The following is a 17,624-nucleotide window of genomic DNA, read 5'->3' as shown; positions in this document are numbered from 1 at the left end:
CACCACTTGAAAGAAGATTTTCAAGTAAACTTTTAGGTTCCATGTATACTAGCTTAAAAAAAACACCAGTGCTCTTGGCAGAAAAAAAACGCTAATTTTGAGTGTTCTTTGTTTAGAAGCGTTTAGCTTTTTTTTCTGCCAAAAAAGCTCTCAAAAACGCAAAACTGAAGGGTTTCTTTTTCTGCCTCTAGGCACTAAGACACCTCTAGAGTACCTTTTTTTTTTTTTCTTTTTTTTGTTGCCACGTCAGCGAAATATTTCTCCGGGAATCATGTTTCATTTTTAACTTTCAAACATTGTCCCTTCACTTCTTCACATCATAGTGGCAACTTTTATCCTTATTTTGCAAAAACTTTGACAACATAGGAAGTACCCTTTTAGTGAGGTCTTCCCTGCCGGTAACTCACCCCACCTCCCACCCTGTCCCCACCCCCTCCCAGTGGTGTATTTAGGTTTTGTGCTGCCCTAGGCCTGACTAAATGCGGGCGCCCCCTAATTTAAATCAGACACACCCCTTCCTGTCAAGGCCACACCCCTTACAGTTTAAGACCCGCCCTGTCATCTGTAAACCATACCCCTTCAGTGCCTTTTATCAGTGCAGCTTAAGAATGTCGCCTCATTAGTGGCTGTCAGTGCCCATCAGTGCAGCACTGCCTCATCAGTGCCCAGCCCAATGGTGCAGCTTCTCAGTGGCCATCAGTGCAGCCTCATCGGGGCCACCAGTGCAGCCTATCAGTGCCCATCAGTGTAGCATATCATATCATAAAGCGGAGTTACACCCAAACATGGAAGCTCTGCTTATCTGCTTCCTCCCCCCTCCGGTGCCACATTTGGCACCTTTCAGGGGGGAGGGGGGGACTGGGTACCTGTTTTTGACAGGTACCCTTTCCTACTTCCAGGAGACCGTGCCATCCCTTGGAAGTTCGGCCCTCCTCCTCCTTCCTCTGCTGCCAGGCCATTCAGAAAGCGCAGCTTTCTTTGCACATGTGCAGTATGGAATCAACTATGTAGTTTCACTGCCAGTTTTCCTTAACATGTACGGTGGCGGCAGCACCCGAGAGCTGATCCAAAAATCAGCTGGGGTGCTGACATCACAGTCTCCCTGGACCAATAAGTGTCCTAATATTAAAAGTCAGCAACTACAGTATTTGTAGCTGCTGACTTTTAATTTTTTCATGGGGGGGGGGTTGGACCTCCTCTTTAATGAGTATGCATTGATTTCAGCATGCATGGAGAACTTTGCAAATGCTGAAATGAATGCAAACTCAGTAAAGAGTCCTCATTCAGTGAAAGTTCCTGTACTGCAAAGTTTGCATTGATTTCAGCATGTGCAAAGTGCTCCATGCATGCTATAATCAATGCAAACTTTGCAGTACTTGAACTTTCCCTGAATGAGGACTCTTTACTGAGTTTTCAGCACCGATCACTTTATTGCAACAAGATCTGTATATTAATTTCCATATTAAGCACTTATATGTGATTTGTAATGTGTGCCAAGCAGCCAGTTTTGCAGTCAGGGGCTGTGTGGGGGATTTGTGACCACAAGGAGTGAGATGAATCAAAGAGCAATGTATGACTGCATGGAGGGGGGTGGGGGTAATGTATGACTACATGGAGGGCGGTGGGGGTAATGTATGACTGCATGGAGGGCGGTGGGGGTAATGTATGACTGCATGGAGGGCGGTGGGGGTAATGTATGACTGCATGGAGGGCGGTGGGGGTAATGTATGACTGCATGAGGGGGGTGGGGGTAATGTATGACTGCATGGAGGGGGGTGGGGGTAATGTATGACTGCATGGAGGGGGGTGGGGGTAATGTATGACTGCATGGAGGGGGGTGGGGGTAATGTATGACTGCATGGAGGGGGGTGGTGGTAGTGTATGACTGCATGGAGGGGGGTGGGGGTAATGTATGACTGCATGGAGGGGGGTGGGGGTAATGTATGACTGCATGGAGGGGGGTGGTAATCTATTACTGCATGGAGGGGAGGTATATGAGAGCTTCAAATATATATATGTGTGTGTGTGTGGGGGGAGGAGGTGGTTAATGTATAGGGGAACACTGACTACTTGGAGAGCATTCTATGTATGGGGGAGGATGGATATACATTTACCCGATCAGAGGGGTATCCTGAGAGCTCAACATTGTACTACCTGCAGTGGGATGAGCCATCTCTGGATCTCTTCCTCGATTCTGGGCCATCCCGACCCTTCCAGTGATGATTAGGGAGGTGATGATATTCTCCGCCTCCTCTTCGATAGGCCCCACCTCGGACCTGGGAGACGACGCAGAGTAGAACGCTGCACGGAGGAGGGTGGGCGGAGCATAAGGCTCCGGCTCCACCTCCGCCAGTCAGGTTGCGCCCCCCGCCCCCTCTCGGCCAAGCACGGCAAACTTACTGCCCATAATAGTTACACGTGCCCCGCTATAGCAAGCCGGCCGCTGTATTTGTGCGGGACGCGGCCGCGGGAGCCGAGGCTCGGAAAGATGGGTCTGGGGGGGGGGCGGTTTTTGCCGCCCCCCTCAAAGTGCCGCCCTAGGCCTGGGCCTTGTCGGCCTAGGCCAAGAAACAGCACTGCCCCCTCCCCACCCCCTATCACCCCTACTGTATTCCCTTCCCCTCTACCACTCCCTGTCATTGCTCCTCCTGTCTTCCCGGCAAACCCTCATCACCCTCTATACCGTTTACCACTATCTGACCTGTTCCTCCACCCTGCACTAAGAAACCCATATCTTGGCCGCTCTTAGGGAGTCTCTGAACTCCACCCAATCCCTCCACTTCGACTCAAAGGACTCCATTTTCATCCCTTCGCTGAACCTAAGATATTCTAGGCTGTGGAGTTCGTTGATTTTGTTGAACCAGTCTCTCATCTTTGGGCTTCCTTTCCTATACCAGTATAAAGGTTTAAGACTCTTAGCCGCATCGATGAGATGTGGTACTTACGTGTTCAGGTATGTCTTGTTTCGTGTTTCGCTCTTATGAAATAAACATTCCCAAGCGTCGTCCTGGATAACCCTGTTGGTGATCTCTTTTATTATCAGCCTTACTTCCCCCCAGAATTTTCTAATTTCTGGGCATTGCCACCAAATGTGCGCCGTTGACCCTATTTCTTTGCATCCCCTCCAGCAAAATTGTGAGATTTCCTTCTGGCATTTATGTTCACGATCAGGTGTCATGTACATTCTCGCCAAACACTTGAAGTTGAACTCCAAAATTTTAGAGTTAACAGACGTAGCACTTGTAATCTTCAGGATCTGTCAGGCTTCAGGGTCTGTGATCCTGCAGTCCAACTCCTCCTCCCACTTCCTCATATATGATGGAACATCCGTGTTCCCCAACTCCATTAGAACTTTATAGGTCTTAGAGAACCCCCCCTCCTCTTTTTATCCAAACAGATTTTCTCCAGCAGACGTAAATTGTCCACCGACCTAATTGGCTGTGGGAGTGTAGCTATGAAGTGGCACAATTGGTTATATCGCCATGGGTCTATTACGAGCAAGCTGTCCCTGTCTTTAAGTTCCTGGAATGTGCAGATTTTTTCCTGGTTCATCACGTCTTTAAATCTTTAAGGGACGTTATCCTCCAATATCCATTTTCCAAACCACTCCTCCTTCCCCGGTGCGAAATAAGAGTCCTTGAGTGGGATTAGGGGTGAATTGTACCCCCATTCCTCCCTTTTGTGCAATGAGTCCCATATTTTGAGTGCGTGTCTAGTAATGTGCTGTGTACCGGTGCTAAGTTATCTTAAGTGGGGTGGAATCCATAAAAATGGAAAACACAATTAGTGACAGTCTGTTAAATAAGATAGTATGGATACCTCTAGACTACCTAATGTGCATTGACACATTGGATAACATTACTTGCTTCTACAGGCAAACTGCAAAAACTCTAGGAGCAGCATTTTTTTAAGCTAGGGTGCATGGGGCCTTATTGTCAAAAATAACTTTTTTTTGTATCGTTATTACAATACTGATGTTATAAAATGGAAGGGTATGCTGTAACCATATATTTCCTTTACCTAAACAAGAACATCTGGAATCCACAAAATCCAGAGAGCTTCCTATATTTGTTTTGGTGATGTAATAAACATAGGACCAAAGTAGTGCATTCAACTGGAGCAAAACTTCTGCTGTCACCCACAATAACTAGATTCTCTAGTTGAATATTAATCATGATTGGGCACTGTTAGTAAAGATTTTTAACTCCTCGACTCCTCTATTCGCAATCTGTGTTTGCTGATAATCCACTTTAATGAGGCAAACTGCTGGAACACAGAGCAACAAATCAGATTTTTAGATACTACACTTTACTCGGTTCTCTTTGCCTGGAAAGAATGTGAAAATAGTTATATCAGTCAAATACATGGATGGTGGTAAAAGTGGATTCATTGCAAAGATATGATCTTTCTACTAAATATCTGACTGTAACACACCCAAATGTATGTTTTCAGCTTTGAGGATCAATATAAAAAATTAAGCTTGTGGATTCATGAGCTGGAGGAACGAATTAGGACAGAAACCCTTGGAGAGAGCAAGCAGCACATTCCAGAAAAGAAAAGTGAGATGCATAAAGTGGAAATGTTCTTGGAGGAGTTGCTGGCTGCACGGTAAATATGAGTAAAGATTTTAGAAATGTATTTAGTGTTAGTAAATTCCGCAGCACTTCTGAGAATATACAGTATATCACATCAGTACCTGTCTCGGGAAGAAGGCAATTACTCTGTTCTTGGCTTGTGGAAGGAAACCCAAAAAAGCAATAGGAGTGCCCCTGATAGGGAACTAAACCCAGGAACTCATGTCATGTAGATTATGCATTTTAAATACCGGTATATTTAAAATATAAATCAGGAAATATATCCATAATATTGTTGTAATGTTTTTGTGTTGAATTGGCACTATCCCATGAATAACAGTGGAAATTTGAGAGGGAAGGACAATGTTACTGACAATTCAGGTCCTTAAGACACCTTTCCTGGAGAGTGGGCCTTTTTTATGTTGAGCTGGTAAAGCCATATGTCCGGTGAAGCTCATGAACTATTTATCACACCCTAGGTTACAATCTTGCAACATTTAGTGGGTTCTCAATGCAGGATTATCTGAAACATGGCCCATTCTCTGTAAATATGGATCAGCTTTCATCCATTGGTCTCGCTGCTCATTTTGGGAGGCCTAGCACATTATCCCCTGGAGTTCACTACATTCTGACTCCACAAACAGGGCTCAAGATCAGAAAGCCACAAAAATGACTTCTTTCAGTGTAATCACTTTTGTGTGGCTGCTAAACACCTTGGCCCACCTTCCAACTCCCAACAAGTACTCACTTCACTTCCCACATCACAGATTATTTGAAATTTTAGGAACTTTTACTGAAGTTTTCTCAAGTGCGGAATAACATCTTAACCATCAGGAACTCACTTTATTAATAGCAGTTACTGCTAGTTGGTTCACCTGGTGCTATCTGGCAGTCCTTTTCAATGAATCCCAAGGTACAGAAAATCCCCGGGGAACATAGTCCTTGCAATGTATTTCTATCAGGCTAGATAACCTCACTGAACATTCATATGGTAGGGCCAGTTGCCTCACTCCACACAGAGAAGGAACTTCTTTGTCTGACAGATAAACATTTATCACTTAGCAATTGGTGCTCTTTCTCCTAAATAGAGGAAGATTTCCACCAACTATAGAGAATAGAACCTCTGTTGTTATACTACAGTGGGGTGAATAATGCCACATTTTGTAAACGCCCCTTACAACTTTGCAGACATTACTGTTTGTAGCTGAAAGTGAACCTATCCAGGCCACAATTTTCCTTCAGAAAATATTGATTGTCTGGATGCCAAGCTGACCCTCTTCCTTCTGTTGCTTGAGTAACTGACCAAAACAAGTATGAACATAGGAACCTCTAACTTTACTCAGGAAGGTCAAGTTTACTAGAAGAATTGTTATGATAATGTTACTGGATATGTGAGGATTATATTAGTAGTTTTGCCTTAAACTCTGTGTTGTAGGGATTCATTTGAGAAACTTTGCCAGCGAGCTCAGGCCCTTCATGAAGATGGCCGTGGTGATGGGCAAGAAGTTCGTCAGTCAAACCAGCTTCTCACAACCTATCAAAACCTCGTGAAAATAATCAAGGAAAAGCTTCGTGTCTGCCAGGTGGCTGTACAAGAGCATCAAATTTTTGAAGAAGCATTGCAAACCACTTGGTTATGGCTGAAAGATATCCAAGACAAGCTCTCTACTATAGAGGGTACAGTGGGAAGTAAAAGCACACTTGAAAAACGTCAACAGCAAGTTCAGGTAACTGCTTCCTGGTGACCACAGCTCCCCTTGTCACATACTAAGCAATACTCATTACTAAATATACACATGTAGCAGAATCAAGAACATTGATATTCAAATATTAAGATATTCTATGCTGAATGAGTGTAAGAAAGGGGTAACCTACGTTTGTTTGAACTGTGCCCATAATTGCGAATAACTGCACCCCCACCCAAGCACTCAGAAACCAGGCCATATTCACTGATGTATGAAGTGAATGTGTATTGACTTCAGTCATATGGAGGAAACGTTTTTATTTCTAAATTCCCTGTACATGGTTGGGTGTTGGATACAAGGATACACAGGTTCCTTTAAATCACAGCATGACCTATATACGCTATATGGCCAAATGTTTGTGGCCATCTGACCATGACACCTACTATATGCAGTATGTGAACACCCCTTCAAAATATTCAGATTTTTCCAGTAACGGGTATGGTAAGGCTGCAATATACAAAGATATTTTAGAGTATTGTCCATTTGCTACCTTGTGGCAACGGTTTTGGGAAAGGCCCCTTTCCATATCAGCATGACTGTGCTCCATAAATGCACAATTTCATGAGTTTGGGTGAAGGACCTTGACTGGCCTAACAGACTTGGTCCTCAACCCTATTAAACATATTAGCCAGCACTGTAGTTTTGCATAATGCAGATTATATGTTTGGATCTAATTATTTGATACTTATGCAACCAAAAACACATTGACAATTTTGTGCATTTTTTTTAACATTATACAATCCACTTGCAAATTGTGTAGGCAACAATAGTTGTTTTTTTATTCCCCCTAAAACATTTATTTTCTGCTTTTTCTAGGAAATCTTACTAACTAAAGGTGAAGGTGAGGTCAAATTGAACTTAGCTATCGGGAAAGGTGAACAGGCACTTAAGAGCAGTAACATGGATGGACAGATGGTAATCCAAATGCAGCTGCAGACATTGAAGGATGTATGGGGGACTGTCAACAGTACAGCCACTAGATGTCTCAGGTAGGAACCTCTTCTTTTTTTTTTTTTTGCATTTATTATATTTTATTTATCATTGGTACTTTTATAGCGCCGTCAACTTAAGCAGCACTTTACATATACTGCATATTGTACATTCACTTCAGTCCCTGCCCTCAATGAGCTTATAATCTAAGGTCCCTAACTCACATTCATACATACACATACTAGGGCCAATTAAGACAGGAGCCAATTAACCTGCCAGCATGTTTTTGGTGTGTGGGAGGAAACCAGAGTACCTGGATGAAACCCACGCAGGAACAGGGAGAACATGCAAACTCCAGGCATTTGAAATCTTTGGCGTCTTATGTGTACACTAACATAAATTTTGCTTTTGTTCTTTACCACAATTTTGCAAAAATTACTATACAGTATGTAGGGATCATTTACGATGATTGTTATTCTGCCTTGTGTTTTTTTACATTTAGTAGCAGAATTGGCTTGTAATTTTCCTTTATGTTGTAAATGCAGCGTTTTAAAGGCCGTGATCAATCAATGGAATGAGCACACTGAGAGGAAAAATCAAATGGAACAGTGGCTGGAGTCCGTTGATCATAAATTGGAACAACCTCTTCAGCCTCAGAATGGCCTGAAGGAAAAATTTGCTGTACTAGATCACATTCAAGCCATCTTATCTGATGTAGAAGATCATTCCACAACGCTACATCATCTCATTGAAAAGACAAAGGAATTACACCAGAAAACCGAGGACCCTTCCTTCTCTGACATCGTCCAGAGTGATCTGAAAATGCATTTCAATGACATCTTGACTGTTGCCAAAGTAAGATATTCCTCTATTGCTCAAAATTTGTATTTTATTGAATAAAAAAAATGTGGGTAAGAGCTGACCTGCAATTTTTGGTGCAATAGCAGCAGATTTCTTTCAATGCAAAGGGCAGCAAAGTGCAAATATTGCATGCAGCATTTTCACCCTAAATGAATTTGGATTTGGATAAAGTTCAGTGGTGAAAATATGGGTAAGATTATTAAATGTGTATTGTAGATTATAAAAAAATTTGATGTCAGAGATGAGACCTTAATTTTCATGAAAACAAAATGTCGGATGTGAACTATTTTGTAAAATGTTGTAAACATATCATGTATATCATGCTCCCTCTTTAAAGAGATTTAGATATATTTACTATCTCCCAAATACTATAGCTTCTGCCTTTACATTTACATACAGTATCTCACAAAAGTGAGTACACCCCTCACATTTTTGTAAATATTTTATTATATCTTTTCATGTGACAACACTGAAGAAATGACACTTTCCTTTAATGTAAAGTAGTGAGTGTACAGTATGTATAACAGTGTAAATTTACTGCCTCCTTAAAATAACTCAACACACATCCATTAATGTCTAAACCGCTGGCAACAAAAGTGAGTACACCCCTAAGTGAAAATGTCCTAATTGGGCCCAATTAGCCATTTTCCCTCCCCCGGTGTCATGTGACTCGTTAGTGTTACGAGGTCTCAGGTGTGAATGGGGAGCAGGTGTGTTAAATTTTGTGTTATCACTCTCTCACACTGGTCACTGAAAGTTCAACATGGCACCTTATGGCAAAGAACTCTCTGAGGATCTGAAAAAAATAATTGTTGCTCTACATGAAGATGGCCTAGGCTATAAGAAGATTGCCAAGACCCAGAAACTGAGCTGCAGCACGGTGGCCAAGACCATACAGTGTTTTAACAGGACAGGTTCCCCTCAGAACAGGCCTCGCCATAGGTGTGCCCAGCCCATTGCATTAAGGTGTGCACCCAAAACCTCAAACACACATGCCTTTCTCTGCAGCCTCAGCTGCACTAGACAGTGAACGAATGGGAAGTACTCTGCGCTGAATGGCTTCCTGTTCATTCACAAACTGAAGCATAGTAAACACAGTTTACTATGCGTCAGTCATGAATGGACACAGTGAGTATGTTCACTGTGTTCATTTAGAAGTGGAAGGGCCGGTAAATGACATATTTACTACCCCCTTCCCCCCATCTCCATTCTGAAACATTCCCTGCAGCATGTGGGAGTAGAGGAGGAAAGCCAGCATCACTATGGGGCGGGTGGGGGCAACACGGGGAAGGGGGGGTAACCCAGGCAGTAGTGGGAATCTGCACCACATGTATTGATTAGGGTGTGCCCAGGCACACCTGGCACACCCCCTGTGCACGCCTATGGGCCTCGCCATGGTCAACTAAAGTAGTTGAGTGGACATGCTCAGCATCATATCCAAAGTTGTCTTTGGGAAATAGACATATGAGTGCTACCAGCATTGCTGCAGACCATATGCCACACACTGCATCGAATTGGTCTGCATGGCTGTCATCCCAGATGGAAGCCTTGTCTAAAGATGATGCACAAGAAAGCCTGCAAACAGTTTGCCGAAGACAAGCAGACTAAAGATATGGATTACTGGAACCATGTCCTGTGGTCTGACGAGACCAAGATAAACTTATTTGGTTCAGATTGTGTCAAGCATGTGTGGCTGCAACCAGGTGAGGAGTACAAAGACAAGTGTGTCTTGCCTACAGTCAAAGATGGTGGTGGGAGTGTCATAATCTGGGGCTGCATGAGTGCTGCCGGCACCGGGGAGCTACAGTTCATTGAGGGAACCATGAATGCCAACATGTACTGTGACATACTGAAGCAGAGCATGATCCCCTCCCTTTGGAGACTGGGCCACAGGGCAGTATTCCAACATGATAACGACCCCAAACACACCTCCAAGATGACCACTACCTTGCTAAAGAAGCTGAGGGTAAAGGTGATGGACTAGCCAAGCATGTCTCCAGACCTAAACCCTGTTGAGCATCTGTGGGGCATCCTCAAATGGAAGGTGGAGGAGAGCAAGGTCTCTAACATCCACCAGCTCCGTGATGTCATCATGGAGGAGTGGAAGAGGACTCCAGTGGCAACCTGTGAAGCTCTGGTGAACTCTATGCCCCAGAGGGTTAAGGCAGTGCTGGAAAATAATTGTGGCCACACAAAATATTGACACTTTGGGCCCAATTTGGACATTTTCACTTAGGGGTGTACTCACTTTTGTTGCCAGTGGTTTAGACAGTAATGGCTGTGTGTTGAGTTATTTTGAGGGGATGGCAGATTTACACTGTTATACAAGCTGTACACTCACTACTTTAGATTGTAGCAAAGTGTAATTTCTTCAGTGTTTTCACATGAAAAGATATAATAAAATATTTACAAAAATGTGAGGGGTGTACTCACTTTTGTGAGATACTGTAATTTGTTCTCTGTAAAATCATTGGTATCCTTTCTTATTTAAGTATTCTCACTCATCTACCCATATTGCACAAGCCCCTTATCACTAATCAAATGCATAGTCCTCCACCCAAAATCAGAACATGTGTGAACATATTTTGCCACAATGGTGGCTTTATCAGTAGAGAGAGTGCATAGAGATATGCCTATTGTTCCAACTTAATCGCAAAATATGTTTGCAATTTCATGCAAATAATACAAGGTGGAAGATTTCAGCCAAGACCTGAGATCTGCAGACCTGGGCTGGAGTCATCTACCTACTGCTCCAGACGTAACATCCTTAAACCCTATTACTTTCCTCTGCATCAAACCTGCCTACTATATTACCTACTGTAAGAAAAGCAATTTAGCTGCATAACTCTTCAAGATGATAGTGATAGACGGGCATTTGGATATAGCTAGGTAGGCCCTATGGGCACCTCAGGAGTCAGGATTCACTTACAGCCTGTACAAACCTTCTTCCCAAGACCAGATTTCCATCACTGGAACCTGTAGACCCACAATCTTTGGCGCCCAAAACAACATGCCTCTCCTATGATCTTTTTTTTACAGAACCTTTCTGTATTATTGGCCCTAATCTGGCTTAGTATATTGTAGAGATTTATAAATGAGATCGATATATTTCTACTGGTGATGATAGAAAAATTGGTGTGGACAATAAATATACAGGGAAAACGCTTCATGTTTGCCTCTAAATCAAGCATATTGTGTCTAATGGTAAATCTGGTCATGCATGTCCATAAGCCATGGCTGTCTACTATAAATTTATCGTTAATATATACAGTGATACAGAGCTTCATGCTACATAAAAATTAAGATTAAAAAACCTAGGAGATTGCTTAATATGCATTTTGTTAAATCTAAATAGGCATTGACTAATAAAGAAACATTACATTTTGTGTTTAGGAAAAGATGAGGAACATTGAGGACATAGTGAAAGATCATCTACTCTACCTGGATGCAGTACATGAATTCACGGATTGGCTGCACTCAGCAAAAGAAGAACTTCATCGTTGGTCTGATGCCTCAGGAGATTCTGCCGCCATCCAAAAGAAAACCACAAAAGTTAAGGTGTGTTTCTGGACTAAACCTTTGTAAGGGGGCAAGTAACACCAGTGCTCTTGGCAGAAAAAAATGCTAATTTTGAGCATTTTTGTACTAGCATTTAGGAGATTTTAGCAGCGATTAGGAGCATTTAGCATTTTTTTCCTGCCAGAAAACTGCTATCAAAAACGCAAAACAGAAGATTGTTTTTCCTGCCTCTAAATGCTGAGGCTAAAATGTGCCTCTACCTAATGTGCACAAACACATAGGATAACATTAGTTGCTTCTACAGGCAAACTGCTAAATTTCTCTAGGAGCAGCATTTTTTTTTAAGCCAGCGTGGATGGCCCCCTGACCATTTATTTACTAAAACTGGAGAGTGCAAAATCAGCTTCCAGTTTTTTTTGTCAAAGTCTAATTGAACAAGCTGAAGTTAGAAGCTGATTGGCTACCATGCACAGCTGCATCATATTTTGTACTCTCCAGTTTTAGTAAATTGATCTTTTATAGTTATCAACTATAGTGAAAGTGAAATAAAATCCCACATTTTGGGTTGTCCCCAGAACAGTAATAGAGGGGAAAGCTTCCAGTGGGGACACTAGTTCTGTTGACAACCAGGGACTCCCTCACTTTGGAGAGACTTTCTCTCGCTTTCCTGTTTTGGCTATGGGACAGCAAGTGAAGGGAAATCCACCCAGTGGGACATAGATGGCAAAAGAAACCCCTCCCTTACTATATCCAAAATAAAAAGAAAAGTTTTTTCTTTAGTTCTACTTAAATTAACAGAAGGTAGATGAAAGAGAACTTCCTGTGTAGAATGGTTTTCAGGACACTACTGTAAAAATATAGCAACAGACTTATAACTATATGATACTTTTCCCTTGCAGATTCAAAAATAAATATTTTCCCTTTTTAAAGGGGCACTTCCTGTTCAAACATTAAATCGGTAGTAAACCGCTGGCTTTTTTTTTTTCTTAAACCTGCAAGGCAATGTCATAATGTGCTAGTATGCATTGCATACTAGCACATTATGTGAAAATTACCTTAGAACAAAGCCCTCCAGCAGCGTGCTTCCATTTTCAACCGGTCTTCCTTCCAGGTTTGCGGACTCCCACTATGTGAGTGGCCGGATCCGCGATGACGTCACTCCTGCACATGCCAGCGGCAGCCGCCGTTTATGGCACGGGTATGCTGTATCTACAGTAAATTCCTCTTAAACGGTGCACGTTTAGTAGATATTTACAGTACCTATAGGTAAGCCTTATTATAGGCTTATAGGTAAAATTCATACATGGGAGTTTACTCCCACTTTAAGTTTAGTACAAAAATGTAATAGCACTTTCCTGTAGCATAGACTTGCATACGCATTGCATTTCTACAAATATAACCCAGCTTTTTTCAATCTTTTTTTTTACCTTAGAGGAATCCTTAAAATAAGTTTAGGTCAAAATGCCAATCCTACATTGGTGGTCACAAGACTACCCTTACAAACAGCTAAAAGATCACTGGTATCCTGACATTGGCTTTGTCGAGTGGCATTGCAGGCACCATCAAATCAGCCACAGCTCCAGGAACCCATAGCAATCTCTGAAATAAATTTTTGTATTTGTTTTTTGCACAATGCTAGAAAGTTATACAATGGTGGCAAAGTAATGTTTCCACTTCCAGAGGTGTCAGCATGTTGGAAATGCATGAGCAAATCTGACAGCTTAAAAAAATGCAAATACAGAAATTTAGCCAGGTGATGCGTTTGGTTACTGTTAATGACGCTGGTAGAGAGTTGCTGATTATGTTGGTATCTATCACAAGCAAGCTTTGGACACTTATGACACTATTTTGCGACAATTGTCATTTATACAGTGATCAGTGCTATAAAAAATGCACTGATTACTGTGTAAATGACACTGGCAGGGAAGGGATTAAACACTAGGGGGCGATCAAGGGGTTAAGTGTATCCTAGGGAGTGATTCTAACTGTGGGGGGATGGGCCACAACTGACATGACAGCGATCACTGCTCCCAATGACGGAAGAGAGCAGTAGATCCCTGTCATGTCACTAGGCAGAATGGGAAAATGCCTTGTTTACATAGGCCTCTCCCTGTTCTGTGGCTCCATGACACGATCGCGGGACACCGGTGGACATCGAGTTGGCGGGAACTGCGGGCACGGTTATGCTGAACGTGGCGGGCGCGCGCCCTCTAGCCCTGCAATTATAGGGGACGTACAGGTACACCCATTTGCCCACCGCTGCCATTGTGCCAACGTATATCGGCGTGCAGCTGTCGGCAAGTGGTTAAATTAGAAGCTGATTGGCTCCCATGCAGAGCTGCACCAGATTTTGCACTCTCCAGTTTTAGTAAATCAACCCCATTGCTCAGTTTTACACTTTGCCCATAGCAACCCATTTCTGCAGGGGTTTTCTCTCTAAGCTGCAACAGAAAATTGACAGCTGGATTGTGATTGGCTGACATGGGTAATGTCTAACCCATTTTTTTTACAAATTTTCATACAAGAACACATTAGTCTTTCATAGGAATTCAATTTAGTTTAATTTTTTCTAACTTAGCTTAATTTTACTAATTTTGCAAATGACAAAAATATATTCCTGCTGGCGCTAACTCTGTATTATTATTATTTATCAAATAAGAGATTAAATTGATTATACAGGGAAAAAGAGTGTTTGTTTTGTGTGCGTCACTAGCATTATGTATTCACTTTCAACAACTGAAACATCAGTGTTTGGAATTAATTAGCAACTACATAGCATGTGAGCTGTCTCATTTCCCAGGACGGGAGGACTGCTGTAAAGGCTTCCTGCACAACTTTGTAAACTTTGTCAGGCTTAACTCCTATTCTAGGGCCGCAAACAACTTTGGTTGCTATAACAACGACTTTTTCCATTGCAGGAGCTGATGGATTCCAGACAGACCGGAGCTGAACGCCTAAGCAAAATTGAAACTCTGGCTCCCGCAGTGAAGAAGAACGCCACATCTAGTGGATGTGAACAGATAGACGCAGAGATCCAAGGCCTGCAAACAGACTGGAAGCAGTGGGAGGAGAGTGTCAGTCAAAGTGAAAACACTTTGGAAACGCTTTTAAATCAAATGGCGATCTCGGAACAGGAATTCACATCCCAGGTCTCGAAGCTGGAAGATGCAGTCCAAGACTTCAGTGTTTTTCTGGAAAAGTGGGCTCAGAAGCTGATGCAAGCGGAAGGCAAGAATACGGACAGAGAAATAGTGGAACACTGGCAAAGGCAGAAGGTGAGGCTTTAAATCATTTTGGCCTGTATGAGCGCGTCACATATAGAGGAACATATACTCTGAGCCTTTAAGCAGTTAAAGTCTGTTAAATCAATTCATTTCATGCTACAAAAGTCTTCTGAAAATGAGCTGTATTTGAAGAGCATGAACTGCATTGTTCCTATATTCACAGATACAAGCATCGTCATCCCTCTTTTAGACTAACTTTTAGCCAGCCCTGATATCCCATCCTTCACATATCTTTACTACAAAAGAAAAGGATGTCTTATGCCGCGTACACACGGCCAGACTTCCCGACAGAAAAAGTCCGATTGGAGCTTTTGGTCGGAGATTCCGACCGTGTGTATGCCCCATCATACTTTTTTATAGAACATGTTCTAAATCTTTCCATCGGAAATGCCGACGGAGTTTAGCCCGTTGGCAAGTCCGCTCGTGTGTACGCGGCATAACAAGGCCTTACTGTGGAAGGCAAGCAGGGTGGCTTAAAAGAAAAGTTAGACATTAAAGCCCTACTCCAGAAAAAGTAAAGGTCCTTCCTTGCAGTGAGGCTGCCCCATGCACTGTAAAGGGTTAAATGCTTATTTATATCTAGGGGACGGGAAAAGCAATTAAAGTGGAACTTTATGCTGGGAAAACTTAAGTTGGCAGACAGGAAGGTGTTTTAATGCAGAAGAGACATGCTTTGTCTGTTCTGCATTAAAGCTACTTACCTGCCTGTCCGCCCTTGTACAGTGAGCCGCACACACGCAGCTTACTGTACAAATTCGGCAATGCTGAATCTGACTGAACTCCTGCTCATGCCTGGGAGTGACATCATCCCCGCCCAGCTAATGACAGCAACCAGTAATTGAGACTCAGAAGCCGGCCGCCTGAAGATGTCAGCTTGGGGACGCCACAGCGCTGGAGCTGAGGTGAGTATTGTTCCACTTAAAGCTAGCCAGAGATGGATTTTTGATCAGTCAGCTGGCTGATCATAAAAAAACCCCAAAAAAACAAAACAAATGGAATAATCCACATATTTGAGAACTCCTTCGCTGTCAGAATACACTGATCAACACTGCAGCTAATTGGCTACAAGCGCCAATCAAGTAAAAAAATACCAACAGTCTTGTTTGAGAGGAGTCGATCATTTAGATCAATGCCTCTCGATCAGGTACCTGCTTTACTTTCCCAATTTTTCACTCCTCCTCCATCAAACTACACTCTCCTATGCTCCAGCAGTGGACTGTCCCTTGGCCTTCTCATGTCAAATACAGGGCAAATGCCTGCATCAGTCTTGATGATGTCAGAGGGCAACTGACAGCCAGAGCATAGGGGAAAAGGGACCAGACTTGCAGCTCGGAGGAGACTGCAAAAGTGGAGGATCAGGTAACTTGGAGAGCTTTTCTTTTTTCTATAGACCTAAATGAGCATTTAATATAACCCTTGCAGTTCAAGGGGAAGCCCCACTGCAGGGGGGTATTTTAACTTTCAACAAGTTTAGCTTTAAATGTACACTTTCACATAACTCGGTTATAGGTAACCTAGATAACCTAGTGCATGCTCGCTGCAGCATAGGAAGGACATGTTTCACTGTTCTCTACAGATATTGGGGTTGATTTACTAAAGGCAAATAGGCTGTTCACTTTGCAAGGAAATTTCCTTTAGCTTAGTGAATGTGGTGAAAATTGACTTAGCAAATAATTCCCAATTGCATGCAAGGAAAATAATAAAGAAAAAAGAAACAGAAACATTTTGCTTGCACATGATTGGATGATAAAAGTCAAAAGAGCTTCACCTCATTCACTAAAGTCTAGCACACACAAGCCAAATGTTGGGCTGCTTCGGCAATCTGTGTGTACTGCAGCTGGTCCGGCCTTTTGGCCAGCTTCTGTGGAAGGGGCATGACAGAAAAAGGTCTGCGGATTGGCATCCGATCAGTGTTCTCAGCAAATGAGAGCGCTGACCGGAGTGTTCTGGCAGGGGTGGCCCAGGGAGGGGGGGGGGTCCCTCAGTCAGGACACAATAGCTTAGCGGGGGGGAGATCGATGTACTTACTTTGGATAGTTAGTACAGTGGCTCCTCCCGAGCTGCTTAGCTTTTTTTTCATTCAGCCCGCTGGGTTGAACAAAACAAACTACAGTGTACCAGACGTTAGGGAAAATTCCATTGCAAAATGAACAGCCTATTCACCTTTAGTAAGTAAACCCTATTGCATGTGACAGATTTAGAAAAACCTGGTCAGTAACAGAAGATCCCTGGGAATAATTTTAACATGTCACTGTCACTGATGTTATACCATCTATTCAGGTTGCCAGGAAGCCACTTGTAGTATATTGAGTCTGGTATCACAAAGTCCACTAACAAGCCGCAATTCCCAAAACAACCATGTGGTTTTTCATCTTTCAACAAAAGTACCCTGGTTGAAAAAAGGGAGAGATCTTCTGTATTCTGACTCCAAATTCCCTGCCTAGTGGATCCAGCCATATTTCCCTGAGTAGTTCTGTTGGTTCTTTAGGCCTGAGTGCAACAGCACAAAATAAGCACTTTGCTTCTCAACCAGACAAACCTATAGCGATATAATTTTACAGAAAATAAAATACACTGTTTTAAAAATCCACATAGACTGCACTGGGAACTTTATAGAATGACGAGCAAAAGAAACCAATGCAAACAGTGCACTTTTAATTTTTCTACATTTATGTATGTGTAGTTACCCAATCAGTAATCATAAATTGCCT

The 17,624-nt window shown here is 42.7% G+C and overlaps 1 protein-coding gene across 1 annotated transcript in view; it reads left to right on the top strand.

Annotated features, from left to right (window-relative positions):
* Positions 1-17,624, top strand: part of SYNE1 (spectrin repeat containing nuclear envelope protein 1) — a 513,156-nt gene that overhangs the window by 236,321 nt on the left and 259,211 nt on the right. The window contains 6 exon segments of the mRNA XM_073627830.1: positions 4,453-4,608; positions 6,010-6,301; positions 7,136-7,308; positions 7,795-8,104; positions 11,504-11,668; positions 14,548-14,904. Coding sequence (XP_073483931.1) covers positions 4,453-4,608; positions 6,010-6,301; positions 7,136-7,308; positions 7,795-8,104; positions 11,504-11,668; positions 14,548-14,904 — 1,453 coding nt within the window.

This window comes from Aquarana catesbeiana, linkage group LG04, assembly GCF_042186555.1.
Source record: "Aquarana catesbeiana isolate 2022-GZ linkage group LG04, ASM4218655v1, whole genome shotgun sequence".
In the NCBI taxonomy this organism is placed as follows: Eukaryota; Metazoa; Chordata; class Amphibia; order Anura; family Ranidae; genus Aquarana; species Aquarana catesbeiana.
The sequence above is the reverse complement of the archived record's forward strand: the minus strand, read 5'-3'. Positions and strand labels throughout refer to the sequence as shown.